Genomic DNA, 12,650 nt, shown 5'->3' with positions numbered 1-12,650 from the left:
CTTGAGGTTTCCCTCCCCACACAAATAACAATATAATGCTGTCAAGTGTTTTTTTTTTGGGGGGGGGGGGTAATATAAAGCTTCAGGTATACAGGAAGACACACAACACTTTTAATGTCTCTAGATCTGTGTATGCATTCACACATATAAACGTACATACATACATTTATACATATAATTTCATACATGTATACACGCGTTAAATTAGACACCTAAAACTGAATCCAACTTTACTCAGCGCCAACCTTTCAGTACAACCTGCATGTGATAAAAACTAGCAAACAGATTGGCAGATAAGGCTTTCCAAAATAGGTCTTGTTGGCCTTTCAGTGCGCATGCTCGTTTTGGCAATCTTACAGACAAACTGGTTTGCGTCAAGCTCAATGTATTCAGGATAGAAAGCAAACAAGCTAACACTAGCTGCGCTAACTGTCTAGCTACGATGGATTAGACGCGTACGCTCTGCAGTTCGGACGCTCAGTGAGTTGCTGGATGATCGATTTTGGCAGAATGAGGAGGAAAGGTCTGTTACCACGTCGGCTGACTCCTTCCTAGTATATTCTCAGTCTGTGTTGCGTTATCTTAGCTTTCCAACTAGCGAGAGATAGGTAGCAAAGATCACGGGCTGATATGGAGCCACGATAGCTAGAGGAGCTAAACTAAGCTAACGATATCTGACCAAAGAAAATTCTCTTTTTGTAAACTGCTGTGCTCCCTAAAAGTGAAGTTTTTGTTTTTAATTTCTCGTGTGACGCAAGATAGCCTATTTTACTGCTGGTGTAGCTAACGTAGAGGTTTGTATGTAGCATTATGTCTCTTTATAAAACTGTTTAGGGCCCAGGCTCATTATCGCAGTTGATGCTGGCAAGCTAACGCTAGCTAGATTACCAACCCCGGCCAAGGAAAGTTGCTAGCTAGCAATCCTAACTATCACATCGCTAAACTGTCCAGTTGGTACTTTGCTAACCTAGCTAAGATAGTTGGTTGTCTGTCTAGCTAACCCCTTGACGTTATAACCCTGTTAGTTATAACCACCTCCTGACGTTATAACAATGTTAGTTATAACCTCCTGACGTTATAACCATGTTAGTTATAACCACCTCCTGACGTTATAACAATGTTAGTTATAACCTCCTGACGTTATAACCATGTTAGTTATAACCCCCTGACGTTATAACCATGCTAGTTATTAACTACTAACGTTATAACCATGCTAGTTATAACCTACTGACGTTATAACCATACTAGTTATAACTTCCCGAGGTAATAACCATGCTACTTTTCCAGAATGGTCTGTTCGTTTCCATGGCTGCAGCACGCGATAAGTAATTTTTGTTGCGTAAATAGACTATCCCAACTCAACATCTCTCATAACTAGACAAATATCTCTCACAACCACATCAACATCTTTCATAACTAGACAAATATCTCTCATAGCTGTCCAGCGATAACCTGACAAACGTGCCAACATTTAATCTAACTAGCTAACAAGCGGGTTAGGTTAAATATGTTGTCAAGTTTGGCATGTCGCTAAAGTCACTTATTTGAAAGAGCCTAGTTAGATTAGCAACTAAAGTTCTCTGTAGTTAGTTAGATAACTAACGCTAGCGTTAGGTTAGTACTCGGCCAGCGGACATGCACGTCACCTGCGTTATATTGCTGTCCAATCCGTTAGATAAATGTGTGTATTTGCGCAGATAATCTACTTTAAAAAGTCATGTTTGCTGGTATGAGTGTTAACCACGTTAATTCTAACCGTAGAATTAATCTACGTTAGTAGTTAAAGACTTAGAAATGTCTGATTATATAGCTAGCTATCTTTTTTACACTGTCACCGCTAGTTTTTACGATGTTGGTTTTTTTTCTCGTTTTGTTCATCTTTGGCCTTTAACCAGTGTTCTTAGTGTCTCGAAAGCGATGTTTTCTCTCCTTTTATGTCTCCAGATTGGATTGAAAACAGCAGTCTGGGGACCATGCAGTAAATTTTCCAAAAAGAACAAAACCCCAGTCTCTATCCTTACTAACTTGCCTGTCCACGTTTAATAGCCTTATGGAAACCATGTCTACAATAGTATGAAAAAGAAATCATTAAATAAATTCTGGGTGAGTATTATTATTCAAGTACATCTTTAGCAAACATTTCATAGTTGAAATATATATCACTGTTGGAGCATTTTGCTCCTGAAATGTGAACTCGGTGACCTCACTAAAATTTAGCCTCCTTGGCATAAAAAAACCAAACAGCAACCCGACACAGCTTCTGCTATACCTTATCAACAAAGACAAGTCTGGGCCTGTTACAAGCCTGTGCAGACAAGTCACAGACACCCAACAATAGATCTTTTTGTTGTTGTTGTTTTGTTTTAGTTTTTTAAGAAAAAGAGCCTTTTGCTAAACATAGAATTTGCCATCTGTAAACAGCTTCTGTGCATATAAGCATCACTTAGTATGAGTCATTTGTTTTGGCCTTGTATGTAGAATATTTTTTATATACGTGTTCTTTTCTCACTCACAGCTGAAGTGTCATGTCTCTGCTTTAATGTGTCATCCATATTGCGATGTCAAGAAGCTGTAACACCTTAACACCTGAAAACTGTTTTGATAGATTCTCTGCTCTGAGTCAGGTTAGCTGTAACACTCGTTTGAACACCGATGGCTTGGTGATCGCGGAGTCAAGGATTGGTGTCAGGATGTGTAGAGGACAAAATCGCTGGCGTTTATTTTTCCTTAAGTGGAGCCTTTGCTGTCTTTGTCCCCGTAAAGGTTAAGTGGTGAAGGCCGCGTGGCTGTCAGCTCATCTGGTTCAGGGCGGGGGTAAGCTGGCCATGTCACGCGTTCTCACCCCTCCTCCGCCGGGGGAAATGACCAGCGGACCTGTGGCAGAGAGCTGGTGTTACACGCAGGTGAGACTGTGCCCAAGGGCTGCTAGCCAGGTGTGTAAGGCTGTGGGGTGGGTATGTGGTGCAGGACTGGTTCAGGGTGTCTCTACATTCACTTCATTTGCCCTGTAGTTGCAGCACCACAACCTGAGGCCCACCGTGTGTGGTTACTTGTAGCTTTGCATTTTTAATACAGTGGTATTTGGCTGGTTGTGATGGCCTAGATGGTCTGTTAACAAAACGTCTCACCTGACTTTTATGAGCAGCACAGACAGTTCATTCCTCAAATTTGCCTTTGTAGTGGTTGGTATTAGTTTGAATAGCCAAATTGTGTAATGAACATGTTAATTTTAGCAAATTCCTTTGCAAAAAATTTAATTTTCTGCCTTTTCTAAGATTTGCTGGATTCATTCAGTGGAGTCAATAAAATTGTTCTGTCGTCTTGTTTAAGGTGCTGATTTCAAAATGGGCAAGACTTGCCTGTTTACCAACAGGTTATGATAAAGGTTTCAGCTGTCTAAAGCCTCATATTGCAAACAGTTAATCAAAAAAGATCAGTGCTAGTGAGAAAAAGCCTTCTCCTTGTTTTGTTCCCAATGTGTTATTGATAACTGACTTGTGTTTATTCTGCTATTACTGCTCTCTGCAGACATGATACATGGAAGAAACATTTATAGGGCTGTTTGGGTTTGTTTTTGGAGGAGACAGAAACGCTGGCTAGCTGCTACTTTTGAGCTAACTTTAGCTCCTGATTTATGTATTTTGTTGGAACCTTAAGCCACCTAGTTGCGCCCTAGGACACAATTATGAAGAACTCCCAAGTCCCTGTTCAAATCCCACCTCTCTGTTTCCTAGAAGAACCACGTCTCTCAGAAGGGAGGGCAGCACAGTGGTGGTTCTGTGAATTCAGTTGTGCTGGGAATCATTTACACTAGGTCTTCCACAACAACACCAGCATTGGAGTTTTTGGATCTCAGAATTTCACCACTTTTCTGGTGGATTTCTGAAGAAATCTTGTAATTTTGTCTTTTGATGTTGAGGACTTTAACTTGATTTGCAGTGCAGCCTAATAAGACATGGCTTTACTGACCAAAGTCTAGACTAAATTACTCACTATTTATAGAATCAGTACTAAGATCTGTGTGTGTGTGTAAGTGTGTGTAAAAAAAACTATTTTGTTGTGGGCATAAAGGCCTGCACCATCTAAACCGCTTCCTCTGGAAGCCTGTGCTTTGTAGCTACTGCCTTCACTGGACAACTTCATTCACATGTCTGTTTTTTTGGCATTATATATTGACTCAGGTTTAATATTGACTGATATGAGTAATATGTGAGTAAACAGACCGTCCTTGCCTGTGCCGTTTTATTCCATGTGATAGTATATTTGTTGTATAAAGGGTGAGTTTAACCATATGGATAGTAGGGTAGAGAGTTACAGAGAGTGTTTTTTCCTGAGCCACAAAGTTGGCTGTTTTGTATATCTTAAAGATTGTTTTAAATCTTAATGTGCATGCATATATGCATGTGTTCATTCATTCATCGTCCATTCTTTTATTTGGCAGGTAAAAGTCGTGAAATTCTCCTACATGTGGACCATAAACAACTTCAGCTTTTGTCGAGAGGAGATGGGTGAGGTGCTGAAAAGCTCCACCTTCTCATCAGGTCCCAACGATAAGATGAAGTGGTGAGGCTTGTTTGTTTTTATATACCCAGTATGTGATCGTTTTTGCTAAAAGCCAGTCTTTAATATGTTTCTGTCTTATCTGTGTAAGGTCCCTTGTGATAAACCTTAGGAACGCAGTGACATTATTGTGTGGCTGTTTCCACAATTCTACATTAGTCCCTGTATAGTTTTCATAGAGATCTGTAGGATATTTGAACATTTGCTTGATGCAAAGACTGAGGATTCACCTCTTCACCAAGTCACTAAGTGCTTAAATATGCCCTTAAAACCCTTTAACATTTCCACTCCAGCTTTGTATTGATAGAGACTACAAAATACTTCTGTAAATTGCTCTGTACAAGGGCAGTACAGTACAGGTAGCCAACCAGTAGGACAGTAAGTTAAGTTACTTGAAGCTACTGGAAGTCTTATCTAAAGGTTTGAGGGGATGAATGGTACGTTGAGCAATGTACAAATTTAATCAAGCACTTTTAGCATCACATAAAAAAGTGAGAGTGAACACAGGAAATGCAGAAAGAGTGAGAGCTTTAGTCATTGACGGCCTCGGTTCAAAGACACGAGACACTTCAGAACAACAGTGTGAATGATACAAAAATAACAGAACACGTTGGATTTCAGGGCCTGATCACACATCTGCCTCTGTCATACAGTTGCCTTTTTGCCTTTCTCAGACAGATTTCCCTACCAGACCAGGTGTCTGATCACTTCACACATCTGGTCTTTCGAGCTCAGCCCGTGTGCTCAGTGTCTCTTCTAGCCGAGTTTAACAGTAGCTTGTGCTGACCGAACGTCGCAGTGCTATTAGTCGGCTAAGGATTAATGTGGATTATACAACAGCATTTCGATTTCCTCTGCCATCAAATAAATGTTAGCCTACTGCCCAAAGTGCATGTGTGGGACAGTGAGGGAATAGGGTAATGGATCCCTGACTGTCTCACACTCACCACAGTGCCTGGTTTAAAAGACACGGTGTGAGTGAGGGTATTAGAAGGTGCTGGAGTGGATTATATTTATTTTGAAAATGTACTATGTTCTTGTACTAATTAGTTTACATTTTAATTGAAAAGCTTATTCAAATTTTAGAAAAAATAATATTGTGCTAAAAGTGGAATAGTGGTTGCTGTTAAATTATCAATTTGTTTTGTAGCATGCGTTCAAATATCAGTTGGGGGAAAGTGGGATCGGTGCACCCCTAACAGACATTTACAAGGCTGCTTAACTGAGTTCTTGCTCTTGACTTTAGACAGACATTGAAAACTAAAGGATTTGTGTGTGTGTGTGTGTTTTCTCTCTCAGGTGCCTGAGAGTTAATCCAAAAGGACTCGATGATGAAAGCAAAGACTACCTGTCATTGTATTTGCTTCTGGTTAGCTGTCCAAAAAGTGAAGTCAGGGCAAAGTTCAAATTTTCCTTACTCAACGCCAAGCGTGAAGAAACTAAAGCTATGGGTGAGAAGCTATCGTTGGTGTCCGTGCCTCCTTGGGGCTCTGACACCGATTTCACTGTATCGTGGGTTTAAATGGCCTGGTCCACACACTTGTATGGTAGCTCAGTGGTTAAGGTGCTTGCTTTGTGCTCAGAAGGTTGCCAGTTCAAGCTACACCACTGTTGGGCCCCTGACCAAGACCCTTAACCCTCAAGTAGTACTCAGTCATAAATGTTTAGTCACTTTGGATCAAAGCATCAGATAAATGATATAAATGTAACATCTAACATGTCTGATCCAGCTCATGAATAAGTGTTATGACCCCTTCAGGGGCTTTGTGAGGTGAGCTCCAGCAGGTTAAAGGCCCACTGCACACAGCTGATTGAGAACCTTATGGCCTTTAACACTTGAATATCCAAAACATTTTAGACCCCTTTGTTTTTGATGCTGCTCTGCATGTTAATGTGAACATGTTTTTCTGCCTTGTAGAAAGCCAAAGAGCTTATCGGTTTGTCCAAGGCAAAGACTGGGGCTTCAAAAAGTTTATAAGAAGAGATTTTCTGCTTGATGAAGTAAACGGTCTTCTACCAGATGACAAGCTAACACTGTTCTGTGAGGTAGAGTTTACCTGGGACTGTCCTTCATTCCTGTCATGCTTATATGGATGGATGAATTTGTCAGTTTAACACACATTACCAGATTACTGACCTGGGTTGTTTAGTCCTCACTTGGTGCAAGTAACAAGATTTCGCTAGCGGATCCTGTAGAGAGGTGACAAACTGCTACCACCCAGTCTGTCACTGAACAAGTTGTTGACTGTATCAGAACACTTGAAATAACTGCATAGATTTCTGAAACTGCTTGTGAGGGAGATATGTGTTCTTTCCTGTTGCATTTAGAGACTAATCTGGTTGAGATGGGTACCTGTAGTGGCTGGTTAACTGTGGTTCAGTTAATGGCAGTGCGACAAACACCATTGAGCACACGTCTGGGTCATTACCAAAAGGCTGCCCACACCAATGGGAACTGCATTATCTCTTTATCTGAGTCCCGATTGCAAGTTGACTCATTTGGTCTGGTTGCAGCCATGCGGCACGCTTGCAGCCATAGTCTGCATCAGCAGAAATCCCTCTCTTCCAGGTAGCCTTCGCCTGGATGGGTCGAGCACAGCCGCTGCCATTCGGAAATTGTGAGAAAATGACAGGTTGTTGTGGGCATGGCTCCTGTCCTGCCTGTCTCCGAGTGATGGGTCCTTCAGACAGGCATGTCAGCCCCCTTTTCCGAGCACCTTTTCCAGGAAAGCAAACAAGAAAACCACAGCGCGGTGAATGTGTAGATAATTAAGAGGCTATTGTCTGGAGAGAGAGCCTGCCAGCCCGATGAGATCAGCAACACGGTGCAGCATTTGCTGGGAAAATTGGCAATTTAATAAAGCAAATTAGATGCAAATTGCAGATAGACTGTTTGCCGTCTTTAATTGGACCGCTCTTCAGGTGAGTTAGTACCACTGCGTGCTGGATCTGCTTGAATCGCGACACAGCATAATCCTTCCCATTCGTGGAGTACGAAATCACTTCTATTAAAATGATGAAATGGATAGAAAATGTGCATTACTTGGTGGTAGTAAGTATAGGATATTATATTTTGGTGATGAGAAGCTTTGCAGTGGTCTGTGTAGTCCCTGCCCCATGGTGACGTACTGCCACACTGTCTGTTCAGTCCTTTTGACCAGAAACAAGGTACCTTGCAGCTAGATAGTTAAGTGCCAGATATTACTCGCTGTTTCTACGGTGATGTCTCTCCATCGCAGACTGTTCCAGTTCCTGGAAAATGATTCCTTTTAATATTTTTGGTAGTTTTATAACATTTGATTAGCAGCTATGTTCTAGGCATGTGCTGTCTAATAGCAACACTGCTTTTAATGATGTCGGTCTGTTTACATCAGCCAGCTAATATCTTCCCCACCTTTTTGTGGCCCACCTGGCTCAGGTGAGCGTGGTTCAGGACTCTGTGAACATCTCCGGCCAGTCCAACACCAACGTGCTAAAGGTTCCTGAATGCCAGTTGTCAGAGGACCTGGGCACCCTGTGGGAGTGTTCCCGCTTCACAGACTGCACCCTGTACGTGGGGGGGCAGGAATTCAGGGCCCACAAATCCATCCTGGCAGGTACGGAGCCAATGGTCCTGCCCTAATCCACACTCCATCTCAGCGCACAGGAGGATCAGGAGGGCAGGCAGGCACAGACAGGGTGCACGCACGTGTGTGTGTGTGTGTGTGTGTGTGTGTGTGTGTGTGTGTGTGTGTGTGTGTGTGTGTGTGTGTGTGTGTGTGTGTGTGTGTGTGTGTGTGTGTGTGTGTGTGTGTGTGTGTGCGCACGCACGCACGTGTGTTTGCGCAGGCGCGTTGTGTGCATGTGCACATATGCACATTCGCCCTTGACTGCTGGACTTTTTGCTTTGTAAGGTTACAATTTTTCATTGTAGCATTTTCTTAATTTATCATCTCTACCTATTATGAACCAAACTTTCTGGAAAATCTCTCTCTCTCTCTCTCTCTCTCTCTCTCTCTCTCTCTCTCTCTCTCGTGTCCTTTAAATAAGTTAGCAGATTTTAGGAGAATCACTGTTGGCTTACCTCAGTAAGCATAACCAAAGGTCAAGATGAAAAATTGCCAGAGGAAAGAAAAAAATTAACTTTGAGGAAGTTTGTTCCACAGTTGTTCCTTCAACTCTCTCTCTCTCTCTCTGGCATTCTGAATAATCTATATATTGAGGTTGTATGATGCGTCTGACGGATTTATTGCTTCTCTGACAGCGAGATCCCCGGTCTTTAATGCCATGTTCGAACATGAAATGGAGGAAAGCAAGAAGGTGTGCTTTGTCTTGATAATCCACACACATCCCACAATATTGATACCAGATATATAATCCACCGTTTTATCTGCACATATTTTGGTTATTATTCATAACTTTGTTTCTCCGTACACAGAACCGGGTGGACATCAGCGATGTCGACCCAGATGTCTTCAAAGAGATGATGGGTTTTATATACACAGGAAAAGCACCAAACCTGGAGAGAATGGCAGACAGTTTATTGGCAGCAGCTGATAAGGTACGATCTGAGCTAACGAGCCCAGCGTGGGTTCATGTGTTCGCGATGGTGCAGAAATACTGAGTCGTGCTCTCTCTGCTTCAGTGTCAATTAATGAGCCTAAACGGATTAGTTCACAAAGAAGAGTTAAGGTTATATTACATCTACTTAAATGGAGCACATGGAAGACTTGTTTAAGCGCAGATTCACCCCAGATGTATGCAAAAAACATGTGCGTGTGTGTGTATATGTGTGTGTGTGTCTTCCTGCAGTATGCTCTCGAACGTTTAAAGGTTATGTGTGAGGAGGCACTGTGCAGCGGCCTGTCTGTGGACAACGTGGCCGACACCCTCATCCTCGCCGACCTGCACAGCGCTGAGCAGCTTAAAACGCAGGCTATCGATTTCATCAACAGGCAAGCATCTCTTTCTCTCTCCCTCTCTCTTTCTAAACCTGCCCAGCCCCACAATGCTTGTAGCCGCCTCTCTCTGTCTGCCCCTCCCCCCTGTAGGTGCAGCGTCCTCCGACAGCTGGGCAGCAAGGATGGGAAGAACTGGAACAGCAAGTATGTAACGGTGTGCCGCGCGTGCCAGGCACAAGATGAATGGCAGGCTCTTATCGGCCTCGGCGAGGCGCCTTAGAATTCCTTGCGGCGGGTTTTGGACGGCAAGCTGAAAGGCCTTTGCATAGTCAAGGGTGCCAAGCATCTCCACAGCCGTATTATTAATACACACTCGCTCCTCATGAGCTCGGGAGACACAAACGCTTCTGGAATTTTAAGAGGCAAAAAAAAGATCTCTCATTTTAGCAAGTGCCATATTGGTGTTTATGTTAATAAATAGATTTTTTTTTGTTGGTTTTGGAGGGTTTTTTTCTTTATTATTTTAAGAAAGGTTATATTGTACCTTTTTATAAAGTGAGCACTCGTAATCTCTCTTGCTCACCCACCTTGGATCATCTTCTCTGCACCGTGTTAGATTAATCTGTGCTCTCCGTTATCGGTTTTTAATGTGTCTTGTGTTAATACACTAATGAATTTGCCCTTTGCTTGCAGCCACGCCGCTGACATAATGGAGACTCCAGGCTGGAAGTCAATGATCCAGTCTCATCCTCACTTAGTGGCCGAGGCCTTCCGAGCCTTGGCCTCGGCACAGTGCCCCCCCTTCGGCCTGCCCAGGAAGAGGCTAAAACAGTCCTGACTCGCTCGACCCCACGGACCTGCAGCCGGGTGAACACCAGACTCTGTTTGCGTGTGTGTGTGTTTGTATGTGTGAGAGAGAGAGAGAAGGGAGGTTTTCTCTCCCCGCTTGTGTCAGTCCAGGGGACATTAGGACCTTGTGACCGTGCACGCCTGCTCTAACGTCTCCAGTGATGGGTTTGGTCTCAGAGCGTCGTTTTGCTTGTGAAACCTTCTGTGTCCTCTGGGATGTCCTTTTCCCAGCTCCACTCTGTGCCTGCCTTGTCCCAAAGAGACCAGGCCTTCACACCCTTGCACTTGACCCCAAAGTCTTGCTCTTTTGATACAGGATTCTGTAGGAATGTGTGAAGGGTTTGATTAACGGGGAAAATTCTATATATTCATAATGTTCGGCCCATTTTGTGACGAGACAAAGTGATCGTCGCGAGCAAGGTCAGTGCTTTACATTTTTTGAAGACACATAATGCCCCATATTGATGGCACTATTTCTATGTAAAGTCATATTTGACATTTAAATGTTAAATTGTTTAAAAAAAAAAAAAAAAGTAAAATCCTAGATCTCTTGCATATTGTGGAGGAAAAAAATTATGCATTTCAGATATTTGTATTGCTGTATGTGACAAAAGAATTTATTGTCTGTGTTGTTCTACCAGTAACTTATTCAAACGTGCGCTAACGTTACACTGTGAGAGGAGAAAGTTAGTCCGAGCTCCACTTTCATCACGTTAGTCTTTCAAGGTATTCACACACACAAACTTACTGTTGCTTTAAAAAAAAAACTGGTCAGGCATAAACCATAATCCTAACACGGTGGCACATAAATGGTGCCAATATTTAACTCTGCGAATGCTAGAAGGAATGTTTGCTCAGTGGACTGAGACCTTCATGGAGGTGCTTCTTCCGCGCTGGCCGTTATCGGCGAGAGCACAGCGGGCGGAAACCTTGCCGTTGCCTGTAAAGACTGAACTTCTGTTCGTGCAAGGGGTATCATCCTCAGGCCTGGAGGGTCTGTCTCCACAGATCTCTCAGTGCTTCCCCTGGTCCAGCACACCTCCTTCCCCACCTGAGCACGTTCACGAGTGCCTGGAGTGGAACTGGTGTGTTGGACCAGTGCTCGGCCCCTCCAGGAGCCTGAGGTTAAGACCCCTGAGTCAGACAATCCGCCTTCAAGTGTACTGTCTTCTGGAATCAGGAAATACAGGATGCTAAGCATCAAACAGTGGCATTATTACAACATGTGTTGGGTAAATAAAGTTAAACCGAGGGTTTTTTCCCCCTCGCGAGCTGTGGTATTATGTTAGAACTGATGTTGATATTTGAAGGCAGCAGCATGGCGTTGATGTCACGTTACACTGACTTGTTCTGTTTAAGGACTCGTTTTTTCGGGCCTTTATTCCTTGAAAAGGTTCAAAGGTGGAGTGTCTGTAAGAATGCCTGCGTTAACTCATTAAAAAACTTTTTCATCGTACTGATGTTCGTTTCCAGTCTAAGACGTTTTTTGTTTTGCTAGTCTAATTCACAACTAGGCTATTATTACTTTACTGTGTAATATAAGTACATTTTAATGGGCTATTAAGTGGGAAATAATTTAATGTTGGCAAGCACAATTTTGCTCTGGACCTGCCTATGTCCGGGCTGGTGTTAGACTTTGGGAATGCAGCTTCACCAAAAATTTTATTTAATTAACAACCTAAAAGACAGGTCAGATTGCCCTTCACTTTCATATACCAACCGCAAAATAACGAACTGACATTTTACAGTTGGTATTTAAAGAGTCAAAGGGGGTCTGTCAGAACGGGCTGCGTATGTTGGAGCATTTTAATCCTGTAATGTCGAGTGTTTAACCGTTATCTCCTCCGACGGCAAAATTAAAACGCTAAATTAAATGACGCCCGCTCACATTCATCCAATTGTGTGCAAGTGGGTTGTTTTTTAATGCATCACGGTTAGGTTTAGATGCCTGCGCACTCCAACGTGCAGATGAGAAGTGACGGCGCAGCAGGTATCGAGCCCAACTCGGTCCCCGCGGCAGCGCCGCTTATGCGTCTCCTTTATGTCTCCACTAACGCGTGGGCTAATTAAAGCGAACAGCATGCAGTAATTGTGCCATCTCAGATGGGTCCGTTTCCCGTGCTTTTGTGCTGTTTTACGCCATACGCTCTCCGCTGCTCCCGGGGAACCCCCTGATAGCATCCCCATATTAACAGACCGCGCTTCTTCAAATCTGCGAGACAAGTCTGGATCACGTTACCGAGAAAACGGAACTGTTGTCTCATACAAAAAGCCACTTAAAAGTTGAGCCGTGGTTCTTTTAACATCATTAATTTATTTAGCTTTGTCATTTTTTTCTGGTTTCTCTTGAGACGAGTGGTC

General features: G+C 43.1%; 1 protein-coding gene across 2 annotated transcripts; it reads left to right on the top strand.

The window, feature by feature from the left end:
* The first annotated feature begins 354 nt into the window (after positions 1 to 354).
* On the top strand, positions 355 to 11,745 carry spopla (speckle type BTB/POZ protein like a). Of its 2 annotated transcripts, XM_027022245.2 has the most exons (12): positions 355 to 523; positions 1,945 to 2,103; positions 2,764 to 2,903; positions 4,442 to 4,563; positions 5,860 to 6,011; positions 6,479 to 6,606; positions 7,979 to 8,156; positions 8,804 to 8,859; positions 8,978 to 9,100; positions 9,352 to 9,494; positions 9,591 to 9,644; positions 10,134 to 11,745. In XM_027022245.2, exons 3-12 carry the CDS (start codon positions 2,826 to 2,828, stop codon positions 10,276 to 10,278), a joined length of 1,179 nt encoding a protein of 392 aa, XP_026878046.1. In that variant the 5' UTR covers positions 355 to 523; positions 1,945 to 2,103; positions 2,764 to 2,825; the 3' UTR covers positions 10,279 to 11,745. The 2 variants fall into 2 exon arrangements, with proteins under 2 accessions (XP_026878046.1, XP_026878054.1); XM_027022253.2 differs by lacking the exons at positions 1,945 to 2,103; positions 2,764 to 2,903.
* The last annotated feature ends 905 nt before the right edge of the window (positions 11,746 to 12,650 follow it).

The sequence above is a fragment of the Electrophorus electricus genome, chromosome 2, assembly GCF_013358815.1.
Source record: "Electrophorus electricus isolate fEleEle1 chromosome 2, fEleEle1.pri, whole genome shotgun sequence".
NCBI lineage: Eukaryota > Metazoa > Chordata > Actinopteri > Gymnotiformes > Gymnotidae > Electrophorus > Electrophorus electricus.
Note: the sequence above shows the minus strand (reverse complement) of the source record. Positions and strands in the feature narration are given on the sequence as shown.